General features: G+C 43.6%; 2 protein-coding genes and 2 long non-coding RNA genes across 21 annotated transcripts in view; 2 read left to right on the top strand and 2 right to left on the bottom strand.

Annotated features, from left to right (window-relative positions):
* Positions 1 to 7,480, bottom strand: part of cntn1b (contactin 1b) — a 38,063-nt gene extending 30,583 nt beyond the window's left edge. The window contains exon 1 of the mRNA XM_045700319.1: positions 7,274 to 7,480. The gene's annotated coding sequence lies outside the window, so the exon portion shown is untranslated. The remainder of the gene's footprint in view (positions 1 to 7,273) is intronic.
* A 4,957-nt stretch (positions 7,481 to 12,437) lies between these two features.
* nrcama (neuronal cell adhesion molecule a) overlaps positions 12,438 to 26,438 on the bottom strand; it is a 151,556-nt gene continuing 137,555 nt past the window's right edge. For 7 of the 18 annotated variants that reach the window (XM_045700299.1, XM_045700305.1, XM_045700306.1 and 4 more), the window contains 8 exons: positions 26,204 to 26,380; positions 25,540 to 25,575; positions 22,821 to 22,886; positions 22,314 to 22,439; positions 21,812 to 21,976; positions 20,999 to 21,133; positions 20,843 to 20,921; positions 12,438 to 15,122 (listed from right to left, as the gene is read on the bottom strand). In XM_045700299.1, the coding sequence (XP_045556255.1) occupies positions 14,888 to 15,122; positions 20,843 to 20,921; positions 20,999 to 21,133; positions 21,812 to 21,976; positions 22,314 to 22,439; positions 22,821 to 22,886; positions 25,540 to 25,575; positions 26,204 to 26,380 (1,019 nt within the window). In that variant the 3' untranslated portion in view covers positions 12,438 to 14,887. The remainder of the gene's footprint in view (positions 15,123 to 20,842; positions 20,922 to 20,998; positions 21,134 to 21,811; positions 21,977 to 22,313; positions 22,440 to 22,820; positions 22,887 to 25,539; positions 25,576 to 26,203; positions 26,381 to 26,438) is intronic. The other 11 variants (XM_045700312.1, XM_045700313.1, XM_045700318.1 and 8 more) reach the window with 6 other exon arrangements.
* LOC123728296 (uncharacterized) lies at positions 23,000 to 23,442 on the top strand. The gene is made up of 3 exons (XR_006760213.1): positions 23,000 to 23,035; positions 23,283 to 23,323; positions 23,415 to 23,442. It is a non-coding gene; the product is annotated as an uncharacterized lncRNA (long non-coding RNA).
* Positions 23,915 to 24,330, top strand: LOC123728295 (uncharacterized). The gene is made up of 3 exons (XR_006760212.1): positions 23,915 to 24,093; positions 24,167 to 24,248; positions 24,290 to 24,330. It is a non-coding gene; the product is annotated as an uncharacterized lncRNA (long non-coding RNA).

Here is a 26,438-nt window from a genome sequence, read left to right as displayed (position 1 = left end):
ACTATACTGAACCCTGTCTGTCCAGCTACTATACTGAACCCTGTCTGTTCAGCTACTATACTGAACCCTGTCTGTCCAGCTACTATACTGAACACTGTCAGTCCCAGCTAATCTACTGAACCCTGTCCGTTCAGCTACTATACTGAACCCTGTCTGTCCAGCTACTATACTGAACCCTGTCAGTCCCAGCTACCCTACTGAACCCTGTCTGTCTAGCTACTATACTGAACCCTGTCTGTTCAGCTACTCTACTGAACCCTGTCTGTCCAGCTACTATACTGAACCCTGTCTGCCCAGCTACTATACTGAACCCTGTCTGTCCAGCTACTCTACTGAACCTTGTCTGTCCCAGCTACTATACTGAACCCTGTCTGTCTAGCTACTATACTGAACCCTGTCTGTTCAGCTACTCTACTGAACCCTGTCTGTCCAGCTACTATACTGAACCCTGTCTGTCCCAGCTACTATACTGAACCCTGTCTGTCCAGCTACTCTACTGAACCTTGTCTGTCCCAGCTACTATACTGAACCCTGTCTGTCCAGCTACTCTACTGAACCCTGTCTGTCCCAGCTACTATACTGAACCCTGTCTGTTCAGCTACTATACTGAACCCTGTCTGTTCAGCTACTCTACTGAACCCTGTCTGTTCAGCTACTCTACTGAACCCTGTCTGTCCAGCTACTATACTGAACCCTGTCTGTTCAGCTACTATACTGAACCCTGTCTGTTCAGCTACTATACTGAACCCTGTCTGTCCAGCTACTATACTGTACCCTGTCTGTCCAGCTACTATACTGAACCCTGTCTGTCCAGCTACTCTACTGAACCTTGTCTGTCCCAGCTACTATACTGAACCCTGTCTGTCCAGCTACTCTACTGAACCCTGTCTGTCCCAGCTACTATACTGAACCCTGTCTGTTCAGCTACTATACTGAACCCTGTCTGTTCAGCTACTCTACTGAACCCTGTCTGTTCAGCTACTCTACTGAACCCTGTCTGTCCAGCTATTATACTGAACCCTGTCTGTTCAGCTACTATACTGAACCCTGTCTGTTCAGCTACTATACTGAACCCTGTCTGTCCAGCTACTATACTGAACCCTGTCTGTCCAGCTACTATACTGAACCCTGTTTGTCCAGCTACTATACTGAACCTTGTCTGTTCAGCTACTATACTGAACCCTGTCTGTCCAGCTAATCTACTGAACCCTGTCTGTTCAGCTACTATACTGAACCCTGTCTGTTCAGCTACTATACTGAACCCTGTCTGTCCAACTACTATACCGAACCCTGTCTGTCCAACTACTATACTGAACCCTGTCAGTCCCAGCTAATCGACTGAACCCTGTCCGTTCAGCTACTATACTGAACCCTGTCTGTCCAGCTACTATACTGAACCCTGTCAGTCCCAGCTACCCTACTGAACCCTGTCTGTCTAGCTACTATACTGAACCCTGTCTGTTCAGCTACTCTACTGAACCCTGTCTGTCCAGCTACTATACTGAACCCTGTCTGTTCAGCTACTATACTGAACCCTGTCTGTTCAGCTACTATACTGAACCCTGTCTGTCCAGCTACTATACTGAACCCTGTCTGTCCAGCTACTATACTGAACCCTGTCTGTCCAGCTACTCTACTGAACCTTGTCTGTCCCAGCTACTATACTGAACCCTGTCTGTCCAGCTACTCTACTGAACCCTGTCTGTCCCAGCTACTATACTGAACCCTGTCTGTTCAGCTACTATACTGAACCCTGTCTGTTCAGCTACTCTACTGAACCCTGTCTGTTCAGCTACTCTACTGAACCCTGTCTGTCCAGCTATTATACTGAACCCTGTCTGTTCAGCTACTATACTGAACCCTGTCTGTTCAGCTACTATACTGAACCCTGTCTGTCCAGCTACTATACTGAACCCTGTCTGTCCAGCTACTATACTGAACCCTGTTTGTCCAGCTACTATACTGAACCTTGTCTGTTCAGCTACTATACTGAACCCTGTCTGTCCAGCTAATCTACTGAACCCTGTCTGTTCAGCTACTATACTGAACCCTGTCTGTTCAGCTACTATACTGAACCCTGTCTGTCCAACTACTATACCGAACCCTGTCTGTCCAACTACTATACTGAACCCTGTCTGTCCAACTACTATACTGAACCCTGTCTGTCCAGCTACTATACTGAACCCTGTCTATTCCAGCTACTATACCCAACCCTGTCTGTCCAGCTACTATACTGAACCCTGTCTGTCCAACTACTATACTGAACCCTGTCTGTCCAGCTACTATACTGAACCCTGTCTGTCCAGCTACTATACTGAACCCTGTCTGTCCAGCTACTATACTGAACCCTGTTTGTCCTAAAGTCACTATGCAGTCCCAGAGCCCTTCAGAGTCAGATTGTGACTTAAGAGACAGAGAGAGAGGAGAGAGAGGGAGGTGCTTCTGTTCCCAACCAAGGATGGCCTACAGCAGCACCTAGATCTTCTGCACACATTCTGTCAGACATGGGGCCTGACAGTAAATCTCAGTAAGACAAAAATAATGGTGTTCCAAAAAAGGTCCAGTTGCCAGGACCACAAATACAAATTCCATCTAGACACCGTTGCCCTAGAACACACAAAAAACTATATGTACCTTGGCCTAAACATCAGCGCCACAGGTATCTTCAACAAAGCTGTGAACGAGCTGAGAGACAAGGCAAGAAGGGCCTTCTATGCCATCAAAAGGAACATAAAATTCAACATACCAATTAGGATCTGGCTAAAAATACTTGAATCAGTTATACAACCCATTGCCCTTTATGGTTGTGAGGTCTGGGGTCCGCTCACCAACCAAGAATTCACAAAATGGGACAAACACCAGATTGAGACTCTGCATGCAGAATTTGGCAAAAATATTATCTGCGTACAACGTAAAACACCAAATACTGCAGAGCAGAATTAGGCCAATACCCGTTAAATTCTACAACCACCTAAAAGGAAGCGATTCCCAAACCTTCCATAACAAAGCCATCACCTACAGAGAGATGAACCTGGAGAAGGCCAAAAAGATCATCAAGGACAACAACCACCCGAGCCACTGCCTGTTCACCCCGCTACCATCCAGAAGGCGAGGTCAGTACAGGTGCATCAAAGCTGGGACCGAGAGACTGAAAAACAGCTTCTATCTCAAGGCCATCAGACTGTTAAACAGCCATCACTAACACAGTGAGGCTGCTGCCTACATACAGACTTGAAATCATCGGCCACTTAATAAATGGATCACTAGTCACTTTAATAATGCCACTTTAATAATGTTTACATATCTTGCATTACTCATCTCATATGTATATACTGTATTCTATACTATCTATTCTATCTTAGCCTATGCCGCTCTGTCATTGCTCATCCATATATTTATATATTCCTATTCCATTCCTTTACTTAGATTTGTGTGTATTAGGTATTTGTTGTGGAACTGTTAGATTACTTGTTAGATATTACTGCACTTTCGGAACTAGAATCACAAGAATTTTGCTACACTCACAGTAACATCTGCTAACCATGTGTATGTGACCAATACAATTTAATTTGATGTGAAGAGTCCCCTAAGCAAGCTGGTCCTGGGGCTCTGTTCACAAACACAAACAGACCCCACAGAGCCTCAGGACATTAACACAATTAGACCCAACCAAATCATGAGAAAACAAAAAAATAATTACTTGACACATTGGAAAGAATTACCAAAAAACTGAGCAAACTAGAATGCTATTTGGCCCTAAACAGAGAGTACACAGTGGCAGAATACCTGACCACTGTGACTGACCCAAACTTAAGGAAAGCTTTGACTATGTACAGACTCAGTGAGCATAGCCTTGCTATTGAGAAAGGCCGCCGTAGGCAGACCTGGATCTCAAGAGAAGACAGGCTGTGTGCACACTGCCCACAAAAGGAGGTGGAAACTGAGCTGCACTTCCTAACCTTCTGCCAAATGTATGACCATATTAGAGACACATATTTCCCTCAGATTACACAGATCCACAAAGAATTTGAAAACAAATCCAATTTTGATAAACTCCCATATCTATTGGGTGAAATACCACAGTGTGACATCACAGCAGAAAGATTTGTGACCTGTTGCCACAAGAAAAGGTCAACCAGTGAAGAACAAACACCATTGTAAATACAACCCATATTTATGCTGATTTATTTTCCCTTTTGCACTTTAACTATTTGACATAATGACATTTGAAATGTCTTTATTCTTTTGAAACTTTTGTGAGTGTAATGTTTAATGTAAATGTTTTTATTGTTTATTTCACTTTTGTTTATTATCTATTTCACTTGCTTTGGCAATGTAATCATATGTTTCCCATGCCAATAAAGCCCCTTGAATTGAAATGAAAATTGAGAGGAGGCAGAGAGAAGGCAGAGAGCAGGAGACACAGTGCCCATCCACGTACTTCTGATGTGCCTGTATCCGCCCTCTGTCTGAGCCCACAGAGAGAGAAGAGAGAGGTACTATCTACACTGGACAAAAATAGAAACGCAACATGTAAAGTGTTGATCCCATGTTCCATGAGTTGAAATAAAAGATCACAAAATGTTCCATACGCACAAAAAGCTTATTTCTCTCAATTTTTGTGCACAAATTTGTTTGCATCCCTCTGAGTGAGCATTTCTCCTTTGCCAAGATAATCCATCCATCTGACAAGTGTGGCATATCCAGAAGCTGATTAAACAGCATGATCATTATACAGGTGCACCTTGTGCTGGGGACAATAAAAGGCCACTTTAAAATGTGCTGTTTTGTCACACAACACAATGCCACAGACGTCTCAAGTTTTGAGGGAGTATGTAATTAGCATGCTGGCTGCAGGAATGTCCACCAGAGCTGTTGCCAGAGAATTGTATGTTCATTTCTCTACCATAAGCTGCCTTCAACTTAATTTGAGAGAATTTGGCAATACGTCCAACCATCCTCATAACCCGTGTGGCTCAGTTGGTAGAGCATGGTGTTTGCAACGCCAGGGTTGTGGGTTCGATTCCCACAGGGAACCAGTACGGGGGAAAAAATGTATGAAATGTATGCATTCACTACTGTAAGTTGCTCTGGATAATAGCGTCTGCTAAATGACTAAAAAAAGTAAAAAAATAACTGCAGACCTTGTGTTGTGTGGGTGAGCAGTTTGCTGAGGTCAACATTGTGAACTGAGTGCCCCATGGTGGGTTATGGTATGGGCAGGCATAAGCTACAGACAACAAACACAATGGCGATTTCAATGCACAGACATATAGTGATGAGATCCTGAGGCCCATTGCCGTGCCATTCATCTGCCTCCATCTCCTCATGATTCAGCATGATAATGCACGGCCCCATGTCGCAAGGATCTGTACACAATTCCTGGAAGCTGAAATAGGGGATGAGTGATGACTAACAGAGGAGGGTGCATTTCAGTATAAATGAGGAATAACTCAGGATTCTCCAGCTGAGCAGCTTCCAGCATATATCATCTGATACCCTGCTGCTGCTGCAGTCCTCCTCACACTCTCTTCTGGCTGGCTGACAATATTAGCATGTTCTGCCTGTTAGGCTAGCAGGAGCTCTAGGAACGACTCAGTGATTCATAAAGACTTAGACAACAGCTTTTGTACTGTAGCCTAGCAGTATGTCAGACCCAGCCCTGGCACTTGACCACTGCATAATCTCACTTATCAACAGCTACTGTACTTTGCAAATGTAAGTGGTCCAATTTATGAGGCTGCTTGGAGGCTGTATTATCTTCCTAACCTAATGTGTCATGAAGTCCCTCCTCTATAATCCACACAGAATAGAATGCAATAGAATACATTGGAATGCAATAGAATAGAATAGAATGGAATGCAATGCAATAGAATAGAATAGAATGGAATGCTATAGAAGAGAATGGAATAGAATAGAATAGAATGCAATGCAATAGAATAGAATAGAATGGAATGCTATAGAAGAGAATGTAATAGAATAGAATAGAATAGAATAGAATGCAATGCAATATAATAGAATGGAATGCTATAGAAGAGAATGGAATAGAATAGAATAGAATGCAATGCAATAGAATAGAATAGAATGGAATGCTATAGAAGAGAATGGAATAGAATGGAATGTAAATCTTCCTCAGAGCACCACTGATATTGTTCTAGTGGATCCAGAGGCATAGTGAATATGATGAAGACAAGACTGTAAGCATCTTCTACTCTCGTCTACTATCTCTGATCAAGTCCTGAGAGTTGGTTTTCTCTGTCATTCTGTAATCTGATCAACAGGACACCCGTATTTAGGTCAGCCTAGTATTAAACTGCCTGCCTGGCCCACTGACTGAGTGGGTGTCTGTTTTTCCTGGCTGAATGCAGAGAAACACCACAGTAATAATACTGACCTTAATATGTCTGCTTCATTTCTTTTCAGATTTGTATTCTGACTTCTGAATTATCCAGAGAAATATATAGTCCTGGAGTGTATGAAAAGTAATCACCACAATGTCCTTTCCACTGATATAAAATATCTTCAATAATGACATGTTTGTTTCTCAAACACCGACAATATTAAATGAAAGCTATAAACATCCTATAATACCTGTGGTAATAATATTGTGCATGGCAGTTTGCTGATTGTTTTCCCATCTGCTTATGTGCAACTGAATTGACAACAACCAATATGGCCAGAGTTTAGTGGTATGTTCACTGTCATTGCCTCTAATTAGGCTGTGCTACATCAATGAAGGACAGCCTAGAAGGTACGCCCCAAGCCAGCCCACCGTAGGACAGTTACATATATGATTATTACATACTGCAGGAGTCTGGTTAAATACCGGGTTACAGGACAGCCCTGCCCAATGAGCCCTTGACGCATCCTCCTTCAATTTCACCTTGCCTCTCCTCAATGCTGAGCTGCAGGGTGCCCTCCCAAAATGAGACTTTCACAAACAACTTAGACGAGTAACTTGCCCACATTCATTTTTCAGAAGCCTATTCAATTTAGCAAAGTGCAGATGTGTAAATATCATGAAAAAAAATGAAGGCGTTCATCGGTCGAAAAGTGACTGCACATTACCCTCACACGCACCTCCCTTCGACTATGATGAGTACGGACGGACCTGCAGTACTGACTATTCTGCATTGCGGTAGCATACTCCGAAGCATTGCAGAATTATCCCTGTCCTGGTCCGTCTTAAAATCCCTCATTGCAATCCCCTAAAACCGACTAAATCTACAGTCCCTATTCTACATGCATTATGCTCATGCCGTTTCAGCCTTACCTGTGAAATAGAATGAAACGGTATTTCAAATTATCCGCATAGCATGAACACCTGGATCAAAACCGCATTGTCCCACAACCAAGCGCGAGGAGCAGCGCGTGCGTTTCAACTTTTCTATTGGAGGAGAGCCTATGACTGGCGGTGGTCGTCGGAAGGACGAGGAAGCGCATATCTGATCGCTATTGGAAGAGGAGGATGCAGGGAGGAAGCCAGCATTGCGCACCGGCGGCGGTATCTGTCCCTGCAAAGCAAACCGACAAAGTAATCACATCAGCATTCTACTGTAGGCCTACACGAGCAGTAGCCTACATGATCAGCAGCCTACAATTTCGGGAAAATATTTATATTTGTAAAGATCTTAAACATGTTCTCTGGCCACATTGTAATAATAACAGATATGTTGATATATATTGGACATTTATTGTCTCAATGTGCTGCCATGTGCCATGCATTTTAAATGATGCATTAATAACAAATGGTTAACTTTTTGAAACAGAGCATGAAACCCATTTTCAAAAACGACAACAGCAGGGCCTTTAATTGAACAAAGAGGAAGTCCAGAAACATATGTGGAAGGTGTGTGGAGGGGTGATGGGATGAGAGAGGTGGTAGAGGTGGGTGGAGGGGGGATGGGATAAGAGAGGTGGTAGAGGTGAGTGGAGGGGTGATGGGATGAGAGAGATGGTAGAGGTGAGTGGAGGGGTGATGGGATGAGAGAGGTGGTAGAGGTGTGTGGAGGGGTGATGGGATGAGAGAGGTGGTAGAGGTGAGTGGAGGGGTGATGGGATGAGAGAGGTGGTAGAGGTGTGTGGAGGGGTGATGGGATGAGAGAGGTGGTAGAGGTGGGTGGAGGGGTGATGGGATGAGAGAGGTGGTAGAGGTGTGTGGAGGGGTGATGGGATGAGAGAGGTGGTAGAGGTGTGTGGAGGGGTGATGGGATGAGAGGTGGTAGAGGTGTGTGGAGGGGTGATGGGATGAGAGAGGTGGTAGAGGTGTGTGGAGGGGTGATGGGATGAGAGAGGTGGTAGAGGTGTGTGGAGGGGTGATGGGATGAGAGAGGTGGTAGAGGTGTGTGGAGGGGTGATGGGATGAGAGAGGTGGTAGAGGTGGGTGGAGGGGTGATGGGATGAGAGAGGTGGTAGAGGTGTGTGGAGGGGTGATGGGATGAGAGAGGTGGTAGAGGTGTGTGGAGGGGTGATGGGATGAGAGAGGTGGTAGAGGTGTGTGGAGGGGTGATGGGATGAGAGAGGTGGTAGAGGTGTGTGGAGGGGTGATGGGATGAGAGAGAAGGTAGAGGTGTGTGGAGGGGTGATGGGATGAGAGAGGTGGTAGAGGTGGGTGGAGGGGTGATGGGATGAGAGAGGTGGTAGAGGTGTGGAGGGGTGATGGGATGAGAGAGTGGTAGAGGTGGGTGGAGGGGTGATGGGATGAGAGAGGTGGTAGAGGTGAGTGGAGGGGTGATGGGATGAGAGGTGGTAGAGGTGGGTGGAGGGGTGATGGGATGAGAGAGGTGGAAGAGGTGAGTGGAGGAGTGATGGGATGAGAGAGGTGGTAGAGGTGTGTGGAGGGGTGATGGGATGAGAGAGGTGGTAGAGGTGAGTGGAGGGGTGATGTGATGAGAGAGGTGGTAGAGGTGTGTGGAGGGGTGATGGGATGAGAGAGGTGGTAGAGGTGAGTGGAGGGGTGATGGGATGAGAGACATGGTAGAGGTGGAGTGGAGGGGTGATGGGATGAGAGAGGTGGTAGAGGTGTGTGGAGGGGTGATGGGATGAGAGAGGTGGTAGAGGTGAGTGGAGGGGTGATGGGATGAGAGAGGTGGTAGAGGTGAGTGGAGGGGTGATGGGATGAGAGAGGTGGTAGAGGTGAGTGGAGGGGTGATGGGATGAGAGAGGTGGTAGAGGTGTGTGGAGGGGTGATGGGATGAGAGAGGTGGTAGAGGTGAGTGGAGGGGTGATGGGATGAGAGAGGTGGTAGAGGTGGGTGGAGGGGTGATGGGATGAGAGAGGTGGTAGAGGTGTGGAGGGGTGATGGGATGAGAGGTGGTAGAGGTGGGTGGAGGGGTGATGGGATGAGAGAGGTGGTAGAGGTGAGTGGAGGGGTGATGGGATGAGAGGGTGGTAGAGGTGGGTGGAGGGGTGATGGGATGAGAGAGGTGGAAGAGGTGAGTGGAGGAGTGATGGGATGAGAGAGGTGGTAGAGGTGTGTGGAGGGGTGATGGGATGAGAGAGGTGGTAGAGGTGAGTGGAGGGGTGATGTGATGAGAGAGGTGGTAGAGGTGTGTGGAGGGGTGATGGGATGAGAGAGGTGGTAGAGGTGAGTGGAGGGGTGATGGGATGAGAGACATGGTAGAGGTGAGTGGAGGGGTGATGGGATGAGAGAGGTGGTAGAGGTGTGTGGAGGGGTGATGGGATGAGAGAGGTGGTAGAGGTGAGTGGAGGGGTGATGGGATGAGAGAGGTGGTAGAGGTGAGTGGAGGGGTGATGGGATGAGAGAGGGTAGAGGTGAGTGGAGGGGTGATGGGATGAGAGAGGTGGTAGAGGTGTGTGGAGGGGTGATGGGATGAGAGAGGTGGTAGAGGTGAGTGGAGGGGTGATGGGATGAGAGAGGTGGTAGAGGTGTGTGGAGGGGTGATGGGATGAGAGGTGGTAGAGGTGTGTGGAGGGGTGATGGGATGAGAGGTGGTAGAGGTGGGTGGAGGGGTGATGGGATGAGAGAGATGGTAGAGCTGGGTGGAGGGGTGATGGGATGAGAGAGGTGGTAGAGGTGTGTGGAGGGGTGATGGGATGAGAGAGGTGGTAGAGGTGTGTGGAGGGGTGATGGGATGAGAGAGGTGGTAGAGGTGGGTGGAGGGGTGATGGGATGAGAGAGGTGGTAGAGCTGGGTGGAGGGGTGATGGGATGAGAGAGGTGGTAGAGAGGTGTGGAGGGGTGATGGGATGAGAGAGATGATAGAGATGGGTGGAGGGGTGATGGGATGAGAGAGATGGTAGAGGTGGGTGGAGGGGTGATGGAATGAGAGAGGTGGGAGAGGGGTGTGGAGGGTGATGGGATGAGAGAGGTGGTAGAGGTGTGTGGAGGGGTGATGGGATGAGAGAGGTGGTAGAGGTGAGTGGAGGGGTGATGGGATGAGAGAGGTGGTAGAGGTGTGTGGAGGGGTGATGGGATGAGAGAGGTGGTAGAGGTGGGTGGAGGGGTGATGGGATGAGAGAGGTGGTAGAGGTGTGTGGAGGGGTGATGGGATGAGAGAGGTGGTAGAGGTGTGTGGAGGGGTGATGGGATGAGAGAGGTGGTAGAGGTGAGTGGAGGGGTGATGGGATGAGAGAGGTGGTAGAGGTGTGTGGAGGGGTGATGGGATGAGAGAGGTGGTAGAGGTGAGTGGAGGGGTGATGGGATGAGAGAGGTGGTAGAGGTGGGTGGAGGGGTGATGGGATGAGAGAGGTGGTAGAGGTGAGTGGAGGGTGATGGGAGTTCTGCTGAGCTTTTGATTCTCTCCCACACACACACACACACACACACACACACACACACACACACACACACACACACACACACACACACACACACACACACACACACACACACACACACACACACACACACACACACACACACACACACACACACACACACACACACACACACCCCAAATCCAGATTGTATAATCTATAATCCCCAGTGTGGGTAATGAGGGGGAGAAACAGAGAGAAATAGCACTTCTATACAGCAGGATTAGATCAAAACAAATCTCCCTCTATATATTTGAGTCAGTAGGTTGCATAGTAGTCTACTACTTCACTGGATAAACAGCCCTACCGTTCAGTGTCCAAACAAGGTACATTGGACAAGGCCTTGTTATTGCATAATATACAGTAACTTGTTACAAAGAACCTTGAATATCTCCAGGTATACATAACGAATCTATTGAAACAATACACAGGTATTCATGTTTGATATAGAATACAAATGAACCATTAAAATAATAATAGCTGAAATTAAAAGGCGGAATAAATCAGTCTGAAGTGAAATTCTGAAACCAACATTTATTTTTTTTCCATTTTAAAATACAAAATATTTAGCAATATTATATTATAGTAAACCATTTGACAGCCTTTCATGCTCTTCGAGTAGCTTCAACATTTACCAGAATGTTCTTCTATCATTTCATATATTATTTCCTATAGTCACCAGGGTTTTCACACTGCGTCCTGCTATCATTTAGTCTATTTGTGAGACTTAATGGATGAGCATGTCATTTGTTTAATTGTATTATTTTCTCCTCCTCCCCTCCTCTCCTCCTCCTCCTCCTCCTCCTGCTCCTCTCCTCTCCTGCTCCTCCTCCTCCTCCTCCTCCCCTCCTCCTCCTCCTGCTCCTCTCCTGCTCCTCCTCCTCCTCCCCTCCTCCCCTCCTCCTTCTCCTACTCCTCTCCTCCTCCTCCTCTCCTCCTCCTCCTCCTCGCCCCATAAAGCCTTGAGCTAGCAAAAGTAGTAACCTGACAGATTTGAAAAACAAAGTTGCACAGCAAATGAAAGAGTGAAAACTGTAAAAGGTCTCTCTTGCACCCAACACACCTTGCTTCAAACCCCCATGATGCTCGTTGATCAGGTCAAGCTCCCGTCTGGCGTCTCTGTACCCCATCCAACCAAAACATCTACAGTCAGGTCAAGCTCTATTTACATATTACAACAAAATATCTACACACAGAAAGCAGACACATTTGGAAACTAAAAACTTGATGCAAGTTGTGAAAATGTAGATCATGTAAATCTCTTGAAATTCTCCCTTGGTCTTCCAGGTGACATATGGAGCAGTTGATCTGTCTCTGCCAAGATGGCCGACCACTTCACACAACAGACTGTCATCACCTAGAAGAGGAGCTATAGAATATGTCTCACACACACACACACACACGCACGCACGCACGCACACACACACACGCACGCACACAGACAGACAGATGCACACGCACACACACACACACACACACACACACACACACACACACACACACACACACACACACACACACACACACACACACACACACACACACACACACACACACACACTTCATTCTTGTAGATTATCCAACTCCACTGACTACTGGGTGGAGGCTACACACTAAACTTCAAGGTTGCGCTCTGAGTTACAGCAAAACGTGACAACATACAGATAGAAACGTTTAAATGCAGAAAACAAATCACCAGCACATATTACTATTGACATTTTCCAATCAAACAAGCAACATTTCATTCCTTATGATGAATAGGCAAAACACATTCAATATCTTCCATAGCTTTCAAACCCCTCAGTTCATATCAGCTGTTTTACGTCGTAGCAGTAGCTCACCTCATCCTTAATAGCAGTTAACCAGAGAGTTAAACAATAGGCTGCATCTGAAATGGGACCCTATTCCCAGAGCCGTATGCGCCCTGGTCAAAAGTAGTGCACTATATAGGGGGAAAGGGTGCTATGTCAGGTGCACCATAGGTTGGCAGTAGTTTAGTGCTGCTGGTCTGGTCCAGAGCCCTTCCTCTAGGTGTGATGCTGAGAGGAGAGATGAGACCATGGATGATGATAGTCTATTCTCCTGTGGTGTTGGTTAGTGATGAATTTCTTTAGGTTAGTAAATAATCTCTCATGGCTTGGTCTATACATGGACCCATGACAACTGTACCGGATTGGAACCATAGAAACAGAATGATGGAATGAATGTCATTCTATTTCTGCGTATTGGAACCAGGTCCTGCTTTGTGTTTTAGAACCAGGTTCTGCTCTGTGTATTGGAACCAGGTCCTGCTTTGTGTTTTAGAACCAGGTTCTGCTCTGTGTATTGGAACCAGGTTCTGCTCTGTCTATTGGAACCGGTTCTGCTCTGTCTATTGGAACCAGGTTCTGCTCTGTCTATTGAAACCAGGTTCTGCTCTGTCTATTGGAACCGGTTCTGCTCTGAGTATTAGAACCAGGTTCTTCTCTGTGTGGATGAGGGGATGTTTATGGGTATGAATCTAGAACACAGGCTGTTCTCTACAAAGGCACTATTAACCATGCTGAAGGGTTCTCTGGTTTTGCACCGCCTGCAGTCTGTATCGGGTTCCAGACCTGGCTCAGAATAGTTTGATTTCATTACTTTAGGATGCGCTTGATTTAGCTTGTCTGCTGTGCAGAGTTCACCCAGGTGGGTGGGGATCTCTCGTCATGGTACTATTATATTGGTTCCACAAGCAGAATAGAGTACACCTAAAGTGTTTGCAAGAAAACAAATATTTTACTATTTTGACACAGGTCTGCTCCGGGAACTGCAACATAGCACCGCTTGACTTCCCTCTCTCCCTCTCTCCCTCCCTCCCTCCAAGGCAGGAGCTGTGAAGCTGTATGAACAATGGGTCTGTTCCAATCTCCATATTAGATAGTAGTGCCACTGCAACAAGACCATGTGTCTGGTGGAAAGGAAGACAACTAAACAACAACATCCCTTGAAAAACCAAAGCAAGACAAACAGCAACGTCTGTGTGTGAGTGTGGGATGGTTGGAGAGAGGTGTGGAGTGTCGCTGTGATTCTGTATTGATTATCACTAGTTTTCTCTTCAGGGCTACAAACTATAAATGTGTTATTCCTGACCATCCAGTACATAGATTTGTTCTGCTGTTACAGTATACATACAAACACCTTCTGTCTTGCAAAAATAACATGTCACAATAGCATTAAACTGAGTCACACTTTTCACAGCAATGTCCACAAAGACATTGATGACGCCATAGTTTTTCCCCGTATTATAATACCAATATAAGACTGTTGACAGTAGAAAGGTAAGATGATGAAAGGCATAAGCAGTAGTTTAAGGTGTGCACCGCGTCATCTCTGCTCCCACGCTGGACACCAGTATGAATCCGTGTGTAATGGTTTAGAATATCATTCATTCCATGCACTATATTAATCAGAAGCAGATGAATGTATAGAATGGTGAAATGTATGTATACTGTTGACTGCCATGTTGGGTGATGTTGAGAAAATATATATTCTAATGGATATCATTGTTTGCAAAAAGACAATGATCTATATATGTCATCATATATACGTTTGTGAAAGCTAAAATGGCCCTAACACACACATGCCCTCTCCAGCACTTTGTGGAGCAGTCTGGGTGATGAGAACCAACCCAGTCTACTCCTGGAATACATTCCTCCACTTCCTGCTTGTCAGTGTTGCCTTCTCCTCCAGCTCTCCATCTCTCTCTGTCTGTTTCTGGGCTCCTACATCCCTCCTTCTACTTTTTCAAATGGTTCTACGGTTCTTCTTCTCATGTCTCTTCTGGTTGGTTAGTTGTTTGTCCCATCGTGTGATAGTGAGGGTGGTGAGAGTAGTCACAGTGTGATGGGGGGGTGGGGAGTTGGCAGGCAGGAGGGGCAGGCTGTGGAGAGATGACAGGGTGTGACAGAAGTAGTCATGGTGATGGGTGGCCATGGTGACAGGTCACCACGGTGATGAGTCTCCATGGTGACACGTCCTTATGGTGGCAGATCTCCATGGTGACAGGTCAGGTCACCATAGCGACGGTTTCCATGGCAGCCAGTCGTCATGGCATCGCCATCGGCTAGCGGTGACTGTCTATCTAACTAGACGAAGGAGTTCATAGCGTTGACCGGCGACGGGGCCTCGGAGCTCTCGTTGCCCTCGTGCGTGTCTTTCTCCTTCTTGCCGCTGTACTGGCCGATGAAGGATCCATCCTCGTTGAACTGGCCATCCCCTCCCTCGCCGTAGTCCACCAGGCTGTCATCACTGTCGTCCCTCTTCACCGTTCCGTTGGACGGCGTCCGGCTGCCCTTCAGAGGCTTGTGGTCCTCCGTGTCACTAAGGGTTAGGAGGGAGAGGGAGAGGCAGAGAAACGGTTTACTTTAGGTCAGATAGTGGTGGCTAAGTTTGGTCCTGGAGAGATATAGGGGGTGCAGGGTTTTGTTCCAGCCTGGCATTGATGCACCTAATTCACCTGACCAAGGTCTTGTTTAGGATGTGTTCAAGCTTGGCTGGAGCAAAAGCCTGGAACACCTAGTTCTGTGGGACTGGACTTGGTGACGAAAACTTTGACATGATTCCATTTCAATCAATAAGGCGTGCTTCTCAACATAACGCACATACTAGGCAGACATCAGACATCAGACCATGTGCTATCCATTAAATCTACATGCATTAAAGACTCAGAGGGATTCAAATAACAGATCTGTCCAAAATGCATAGGGGTCTTAATGGTCTTGGGGTCGAGGGGCTGATTCGTACAAAAACCCTTTTATTGAAATTACAAACTGAACTGATTCTGGTGGATCAATCTACCAGTAGAAGTGCAGCACACTATATCCTGTTCAACATTAACACCACGGTGACACTATATCCTGTTCAACATTAACACCACGGTGACACTATATCCTGTTCAACATTAACACCACGGTGACACTATATCCTGTTCAACATTAACACCACGGTGACACTATATCCTGTTCAACATTAACACCACGGTGACACTATATCCTGTTCAACATTAACACCACGGTGACACTATATCCTGTTCAACATTAACACCACGGTGACACTATATCCTGTTCAACATTAACACCACGGTGACACTATATCCTGTTCAACATTAACACCACGGTGACAATATATCCTGTTCAACATTAACACCACGGTGACAATATATCCTGTTCAACATTAACACCACGGTGACACTATATCCTGTTCAACATTAACACCACGGTGACACTATATCCTGTTCAACATTAACACTACGGTGACACTATATCCTGTTCAACATTAACACTACGGTGACACTATATCCTGTTCAACATTAACACCACGGTGACAATATATCCTGTTCAACATTAACACCACGGTGACAATATATCCTGTTCAACATTAACACCACGGTGACACTATATCCTGTTCAACATTAACACCACGGTGACACTATATCCTGTTCAACATTAACACCACGGTGACACTATATCCTGTTCAACATTAACACCACGGTGACACTATATCCTGTTCAACATTAACACCACGGTGACACTATATCCTGTTCAACATTAACACCACGGTGACAATATATCCTGTTCAACATTAACACCACGGTGACACTATATCCTGTTCAACATTAACACCACGGTGACAATATATCCTGTTCAACATTAACACCACGGTGACACTATATCCTGTTCAACATTAACACCACGGTGACAATATATCCTGTTCAACATTAACACCACGGTGACACTATATCCTGTTCAACATTAACACCACGGTGACACTATATCCTGTTCAACATTAACACCACGGTGACACTATATCCTGTTCAACATTAACACCACGGTGACAATATATCCTGTTCAACATTAACACCACGGTGACAATATATCCTGTTCAACATTAACACCACGGTGACACTATATCCTGTTCAACATTAACACCACGGTGACACTATATCCTGTTCAACATTAACACCACGGTGACACTATATCCTGTTCAACATTAACACTACGGTGACAATATATCCTGTTCAACATTAACACCACGGTGACACTATATCCTGTTCAACATTAACACCACGGTGACAATATATCCTGTTCAACATTAACACCACGGTGACACTATATCCTGTTCAACATTAACACCACGGTGACACTATATCCTGTTCAACATTAACACCACGGTGACACTATATCCTGTTCAACATTAACACCACGGTGACAATATATCCTGTTCAACATTAACACCACGGTGACAATATATCCTGTTCAACATTAACACCACGGTGACAATATATCCTGTTCAACATTAACACCACGGTGATACTATATCCTGTTCAACATTAACACCACGGTGACAATATATCCTGTTCAACATTAACACTACGGTGACAATATATCCTGTACAACATTAACACCACGGTGACAATATATCCTGTTCAACATTAACACCACGGTGACACTATATCCTGTTCAACATTAACACCACGGTGACACTATATCCTGTTCAACATTAACACCACGGTGACAATATATCTTGTTCAACATTAACACCACGGTGACACTATATCCTGTTCAACATTAACACCACGGTGACAATACACAGGTATATAGGACTTAGTAATGCTGTCCTTAGTGTTTCCTCGCCGCTCGTATTCCATCTATGCCAGAATATGGCATACATTTATACTGTATAGAAATAACAACACTGAGTGTACAAAACATTAAGGACACCTACTCTTTCCATGACATAGCACCCCATTTAAGTTTATATAAGGTGAAGTATTATCTTTTATCTTGTCATGACAGAATGACCAGATGAATCCAGGTGAAACCCATGGTAACCTTGTCACTGGTTAAATCCACTTTAATCAGACTTGATGAAGGGGGGAAGACAGGTTAAATAATGATTTTTAAGCGTTTTGACAATTGAGACATGGATTGTGTATGTGTGTCATTCAGAGGGTGAATGGACAAGACAAAATATTGAAGTGCCTTTGAACAGGGTCTGGTAGTAGGTACCAGGCACACTGGTTTGTGTCAAGAACTGCAACGCTGCTGGGTTTTTCACACTCAACAGTTCCCTGTGTCTATCAATATTGGTCGACCACCCAAAGGACATCCAGCCAACTTGACAGAACTGTGGGAAGCATTGGAGTCAACATGGGCCAGCATCCCTGTGGAACACTTTCGACACCTTGTAGAGTCCATGCCCCGACGAATTGCACCTTGTTCTGAGGGCAAAACAAGGTGCAACTCAATATTAGGAAGGTGTCGTTAATGTTTTGTACACTGTGTATTATATTAGATTGACATTACAATGGCACAACTCATAAATACAACCAAATTTTGACATTTTTCTACCCAAAAGGAAACATTGAAAGCAACTGAAAATGAAGCCAAACAGGATATGCAGTCAAATAGTAGCTTCTGATTTTAGTGACTGTTAGTGTTAAATAAATACAACCGGATTACAATCAGGTGCTAGCCAACAAACAGGTGAGTTAAACTGACATAGTATAATCTGTGCTGGGTTTGACAAGGCCCAGCTGTCTCCTTTAGCATCAGTTTAGACACACACACAGACCTGTATCAGACGGTATGTGTTGCATGCCAGGCTTGCTGTATGCTAATAGCATAATGCTAACCCCCTTACCTTTCCAGGGACCTACACCCCAAAGACAGAGAACAATGGAGGAACACATGAAGAGTGGTGGATGAGAAAATACATTCTGCTATGTGCTTTATTACAGTAGCAGCCTGATATCAAACAGTCAACCCATGTATTACAGTAGCAGCCTGATATCAAACAGTCAACCCATGTATTACAGTAGCAGCCTGCTATCAAACAGTCAACCCATGTATTACAGTAGCAGCCTGATATCAAACAGTCAACCCATGTATTACAGTAGCAGCCTGATATCAAACAGTCAACCCATGTATTACAGTAGCAGCCTGATATCAAACAGTCAACCCATTTATTACAGTAGCAGCCTGATATCAAACAGTCAACCCATGTATTACAGTAGCAGCCTGCTATCAAACAGTCAACCCATGTATTACAGTAGCAGCCTGATATCAAACAGTCAACCCATGTATTACAGTAGCAGCCTGATATCAAACAGTCAACCCATGTATTACAGTAGCAGCCTGCTATCAAACAGTCAACCCATGTATTACAGTAGCAGCCTGATATCAAACAGTCAACCCATGTATTACAGTAGCAGCCTGATATCAAACAGTCAACCCATGTATTACAGTAGCAGCCTGATATCAAACAGTCAACCCATGTATTACAGTAGCAGCCTGATATCAAACAGTCAATCCATGTATTACAGTAGCAGCCTGATATCAAACAGTCAACCCATGTATTACAGTAGCAGCCTGATATCAAACAGTCAACCCATGTATTACAGTAGCAGCCTGCTATCAAACAGTCAACCCATGTATTACAGAAGCAGCCTGCTATCAAACAGTCAACCCATGTATTACAGTAGCAGCCTGCTATCAAACAGTCAACCCATGTATTACAGTAGCAGCCTGCTATCAAACAGTCAACCCATGTATTACAGTAGCAGCCTGATATCAAACAGTCAACCCATGTATTACAGTAGCAGCCTGCTATCAAACAGTCAACCCATGTATTACAGTAGCAGCCTGCTATCAAACAGTCAACCCATGTATTACAGTAGCAGCCTGATATCAAACAGTCAACCCATGTATTACAGTAGCAGCCTGATATCAAACAGTCAACCCATGTATTACAGTAGCAGCCTGATATCAAACAGTCAACCCATGTATTACAGTAGCAGCCTGCTATCAGTCAACACGTTTGAAGCGCCACAATTATTATTATTACTATACTAACTAAAAACAAAACCCCCAAAAAAAGATTTGGCACACAAAGTATGATGATGATATCACAAGTTAGTGCAGATTGAGACACGTTCAGCAGTAAAGTCTGATACAACTTCTCAACAATGATAGCATGACAGCTGTTTTTAATGTTACATTAAAATACATACGCTATTTGCATACACACACACACTAATGTATACAAGTTGCTTTGATATATTATGAAATCATATTTGTAAGTAAGTACAGTATTTACAGTGTTAATTAAACACAGACAGGTGTAGATTATGTCTTGTTAATTATACACAGACAAGTGTAGATTATGTCTTGTTAATTAAACACAGACAGGTGTAGATTATGTCTTGTTAATTATACACAGAGAGGTGTAGATTCTGTCTTGTTAATTAAACACAGAGAAGTGTAGATTCTGTCTTGTTAATTAAACACAGAGAAGTGTAGATTCTGTCTTGTTAATTAAACACAGAAAGGTGTAGATTCTGTCTTGTTAATTAAGCACAGAGAGGTGTAGATTCTGTCTTGTTAATTATACACAGACAGGTGTAGATTATGTCTTGTTAATTAAACACAGACAGGTGTAGATTCTGTCTTGTTAATTATACACAGACAGGTGTAGATTCTGTCTTGTTAATTAAACACAGAGAGGTGTAGATTCTGTCTTGTTAATTATACACAGACAGGTGTAGATTCTGTCTTGTTAATTAAACACAGACTGGTGTAGATTCTGTCTTGTTAATTATACACAGAGAGGTGTAGATTCTGTCTTGTTAATTAAACACAGAGAGGTGTAGATTCTGTCTTGTTAATTATACACAGAGAGGTGTAGATTCTGTCTTGTTAATTAAACACAGAGAGGTGTAGATTCTGTCTTGTTAATTAAACACAGACTGGTGTAGATTCTGTCTTGTTAATTATACACAGAGAGGTGTAGATTCTGTCTTGTTAATTAAACACAGAGAGGTGTAGATTCTGTCTTGTTAATTAAACACAGAGAGGTGTAGATTCTGTCTTGCCTCGAGCGAGTCAGGAAGGGAGAGTTTCCTTGTTCCTTGGTAAAATGTTCTACACATCCAAACATGTCAATCAGAACAACATGTCAATCAGAACAACATGGAACAAGTACAGTAGTCTTCAAGGGGAATGTGTGTGTGTGTGTGTTGTGTTCCAGAGTCTCTCTCTCACCTGTACTCTCCAAACGTCCCATCATCATCCTTCATCGGCTGGATCTCTGGGTCTTGATGAGCGTCCTCTTTTTCTTTCACTGTGGATAGAATACATATCATTGTTGCTGAATGTCTAGGGTTGTGTGTGTGTGTGTGTGTGTGTGTGTGTGTGTACCTGGGTATTTCCCTCCCTTGTTCCTCTTGATGAAGCAGATGATGAGGAGGACGAGGATGAGGAGAGCGATGGCACACATCAGCCCTATGAACCAACCCTGAGTGGCTAGGTCTACCTGGTTGCTTTTCATTGCTTCTGACACACACACACACACACACACACACACACACACACACACACACACACACACACACACACACACACACACACACACACACACACACACACACACACACACACACACACACACACACAGGAAGAAGAAACATGGAAAAGGTTGTCAGAGTTCTGTTAACAGGTGAACATCTGAAGGGGGAGTGGTGCAGGCAAGGACCTGTAAAAATCAGGATGAAAAAAATGTATTCTTGTTTTCTAAATGAAGACATGCAACGACAATGACCCTCTACTGAACATACAGTGTGTTTCACCCAGCTTTCACTGCACACAAACTGAAAAGAGACAGGATACCTAAAGTGAAGTAGGGACATCATGAGGCATGCTTTAAACCTTGCTCTTACCATGCTGTTACACTAGCTACACCACAGATTATTACAGGTCAGACTGATGGAGCTCTTATCATGGGAAGAGGGTATGGAAGGAGGACGCAGGCAACTACAAGGAACAATCATCTACCGTACATCAGGGTTGGGGTCAATTCCAGTTCAATTCAGTCACTTCCAATTAATTGAAAAGCAATGAGGAAATACAATTGTAACTGGAACAGTTAACTTCCTGAATTGACTAATTTTGAAATGTAATTGTCCCCAACCCTGCAGTACACTGAGGCAGAGCGCTCTGGACATGCTGCCTCACCTGGCAGCGTTATCACTAGCTCCTCTGTACTGTGTATGGTAGCCTCAGAGTGATCTTTAACTACCACCCGAACCCTATAGGACGTCCCCGGCTTTAAGCCCTTTATCAGATAGGTCTGAGACCCGCTACTGCCGTTTACAAACTCTTTAGTCCAGTCTTCTTTACCTGGAGGGAATGCAGGCGTTGGGGAGAAAGTCAACATAGAGAGAAGGAAGGTATGTATTGAAAAAGCCAAGTATTTGGGTGATGATATGACAGATGTACTGAAAAACATTTTATTAGTGAAAACTTTTGAGTTGAGCATGCCACTTCCTCATTCTATGAGCTATGTTTTTATGGGAATTGATGATCCAGGTTTTGAAATAAATTAACAATGATACTTTAACCGTATTAAGTTTATATGTTTGACAGGCAGTTTATATGCTTAACTGTGTGTTTATATGCATGCAATTTGCTTTGTGATGCGATGAGACGATATTGTATAGAAGCAGGAATAGCTTACTGTTTTCTACAATATACTCCACATACACATTCTTATCTGGTCCAAAGTATTCCCAACTTATCACTGCTCCCTCCTCTCCCACCACAGATGAGTTTACATTGGTGAACGCCGAGCCTATCGGATGCACTGATCACACAGGGAAGAACATACATACAGGACAGTTGTTGAGCTACACAACTTGGAATCGTTGCCAGTAAAATACAAGTCTCAGAGGTAGGATGTTACAGACGCTCACGGAGGAAGGAACTTAGACTCAAATACAAACTGTAGACTTTGTAATGTAATAAAGTTGTTTTTTTCTCCAGAAAATGAGTCACACCTATAACTAAATATCTACAGATATTCTGCCTTTCCTGCATTTTCCACCATATTTCCCTGAGAACTAATCATTTGTCACATGCAAGCTAGACACAGGACACACAACTGCCCTAAACAATGAGTTAACATGTTCCTCTTTAGAGATTTTATGGAGAGAGAGGTAAGGGACTCCGGGAATGGCTGTAGTACCCTTGTAAAACTGGGGGCGCAGAGACTGAGTGATGGGAGAGATTGGAAGATGGGGTTCTGTGTAGCCTGAAACAACAACACCACAGAGAAGAGTAAGACACCACAGACACCACAGACACCACAGACACCACAACCACAAGGACAGACAAACAAATAGTAACACAATACTATAGAGTAGTTATAGTAGTTATAGTAGTTAACATCATACAGGACAGGTAGTTATAGTAGTTATAGTAGTTATAGTAGTTAACATCATACAGGACAGGTAGTTATAGTAGTTATAGTAGTTATAGTAGTTAACATCATACAGGACAGGTAGTTATAATAGTTATAGTAGTTAACATCATACAGGACAGGTAGTTATAGTAGTTATAGTAGTTATAGTAGTTAACATCATACAGGACAGGTAGTTATAGTAGTTATAGTAGTTAGAGGTAGAGTAGTTAACATCATACAGGACAGGTAGTTATAGTAGTTATAGTAGTTAACATCATACAGGACAGGTAGTTATAGTAGTTATAGTAGTTATAGTAGTTAACATCATATAGGACAGGTAGTTATAGTAGTTATAGTAGTTAACATCATACAGGACAGGTAGTTATAGTAGTTAACATCATACAGGACAGATAGTTATAATAGTTATAGTAGTTAACATCATACAGGACAGGTAGTTATAGTAGTTAACATCATACAGGACAGATAGTTATAGTAGTTATAGTAGTTAACATCATACAGGACAGGTAGTTATAGTAGTTAACATCATACAGGACAGGTAGTTATAGTAGTTATAGTAGTTGACATCATATAGGACAGGTAGTTATAGAAGTTATAGTAGTTAACATCATACAGGACAGGTAGTTATAGAAGTTATAGTAGTTAACATCATATAGGACAGGAAGTTATAGAGTTATAGTAGTTAACATCATATAGGACAGGTAGTTATAGTAGTTATAGTAGTTATAGTAGTTAACATCATATAGGACAGGCAGTTATAGAGTTATAGTAGTTAACATCATATAGGACAGGTAGATATAGTAGTTAACATCATACAGGACAGGTAGTTATAGTAGTTAACATCATACAGGACAGGTAGTTATAGTAGTTCACATCATATAGGGCAGGTAGTTATAGAAGTTATAGTAGTTATAATAGTTAACATCATACAGGACAGGTAGTTATAGTAGTTAACATCATACAGGACAGGTAGTTATAGTAGTTATCATACAGGACAGGTAGTTATAGTAGTTATAGTAGTTAACATCATATAGGACAGGTAGTTATAGTAGTTATAGTAGTTAACATCATACAGGACAGGTAGTTATAGTAGTTAACATCATACAGGACAGGTAGTTATAGTAGTTATAGTAGTTAACATCATACAGGACAGGTAGTTATAGAAGTTATAGTAGTTAACATCATACAGGACAGGTAGTTATAGAAGTTATAGTAGTTAACATCATACAGGACAGGCAGTTATAGTAGTTAACATCATATAGGACAGGTAGTTATAGTAGTTATTGTAGTTATAGTAGTTAACATCATACAGGACAGGCAGTTATAGTAGTTATAGTAGTTAACATCGTACAGGACAGGTAGTTATAGTAGTTAACGTCATACAGGACAGGTAGTTATAATAGTTATAGTAGTTAACATCATACAGGACAGGTAGTTATAGTAGTTAACATCATATAGTACAGGTAGTTATAGTAGTTATAGTAGTTAACATCATATAGGACAGGTAGTTATAGAAGTTATAGTAGTTAACATCATGTAGGATGGCTTAATAAAACACATGGTACAGTGATGGAATGAATTCATGAGCGAGGGCAAGAAAAGAAGGGGAAAGACTGAGCAAATGAAAGAGATGAGTAGCCTACAACATTGCTATTCATCCATTTAGGTCTTTTAAGGTGAATTGGACATAAGGGTTGGTGCTTGCGGATGCAATGAACGCAGTAACAGGCTGATTTCTTTACTTTACCACTTAGAATGAGGAAATGCATTGGGGGCATGCATTCTAAGCAGTATTCTAGACTGGCTATTGGAACGCAGCATTAGAGTTAACATCTACTCCCACAGTAGCTAACATAGAGCATTATGGGTACTGTAGTACATCATGCTACAGCTCACTGATGATGGAGGAAGGCACATGCAGACAGATTACAGTAGCTATCTATCAGAGTCTAGTTTCTCTGACTGGTAGAACATGCAGACAGATCCTCAGTAGCTATCTATCAGGGTCTAGTAACTGGTAGAACATGCAGACAGATATACAGTAGCTATCTATCAGGGTCTAGTAACTGGTAGAACATGCAGACAGATCTACAGTAGCTATCTATCAGGGTCTAGTTTCTCTGAATGGTAGAACATGCAGACAGATCTACAGTAGCTATCTATCAGGGTCTAGTTTCTCTACCTAGTAGAACATGCAGACAGATCTACAGTAGCTATCTATCAGGGTCTAGTAACCAGTAGAACATGCAGACAGATCTACAGTAGCTATCTATCAGAGTCTAGTAACCAGTAGAACATGCAGACAGATCTACAGTAGCTATCTATCAGGGTCTAGTAACCAGTAGAACATGCAGACAGATCTACAGTAGCTATCTATCAGAGTCTAGTAACCAGTAGAACATGCAGACAGATCTACAGTAGCTGTCTATCAGGGTCTAGTAACTGGTAGAACATGCAGGTGCTTCCGCTGAGAGACTTATTTTACCTTTGACCACATCTACTATGGGTTGCTGAATAAAGGCTTCAGAGAGAAGAGGAGAAAGAGAAAGAGAGGAATAAAGAGAGATAGAGAGAAGAGAAGACAAACAGGCAGAGGTGATGTAAGTAGATGAGCAAGGAAAAAGGTCAACTAGATCCCACCGTGTTCCCATTTTAAAGACAAAGTCTTATTTCACCAAGTTCACGCAAAACAGAATGATTCAATACAGGTCGAACAACACGGGTGACAGTTTTACCACACTTGAACACGTCAAAGAGTCCATGCAACCTGAAAAGTGTGTTAACCTCTGAGAAAACAATGACTCTCAATCTGAGAGAAACCACTCTCAAATTCATAGACAGCAGCTTTAGAGTGTTGAGTGGAGACAAATAATAACTTCAACACACCCATAATACTTTGTACAATTTGCTTTCACAGTACCTAAAGCTCTATAGAGATACATTAGATTCCTTGACCAAGATGGCCGTCGTGCAATCACCTTGCCGGCATGCCAATGGCCATTCAGTGTTGTATTTCATTCTAGTGTTGCCCGTTGGTTTGGCCGGGGTAGGCCGTCATTCTAAATAAGAATTTGTTCTTAACTGACTTGCTTAGTTAAAGAAAGGTTAAATAAATAAATCAATAACATGTCATTCTACGTAAAGCTCACCTTCATCCATGATAGTGATGGCCTCCTCTGTGATGGTTGGGCCGGAGCCCTTGATGGTCTTAGCGTTGAAGTAGAACTTATAGCGGGTGCTGTATTTGAGGTCGGCCAGGGTTATGGTGGTCTCATTGGCTGGGAACGTCATCTCCTCAACGGGACCAAGCTCATTGGAGTTGTTGACTGAGAGAGGAGGAGGGGGGAGAGAGCAAGAGAGAGATGCATAAGGATAAAGATATTG

Source organism: Salmo salar, chromosome ssa17 (genome assembly GCF_905237065.1).
Source record: "Salmo salar chromosome ssa17, Ssal_v3.1, whole genome shotgun sequence".
Lineage (NCBI taxonomy): Eukaryota > Metazoa > Chordata > Actinopteri > Salmoniformes > Salmonidae > Salmo > Salmo salar.
The sequence above is the reverse complement of the archived record's forward strand: the minus strand, read 5'-3'. Positions and strand labels throughout refer to the sequence as shown.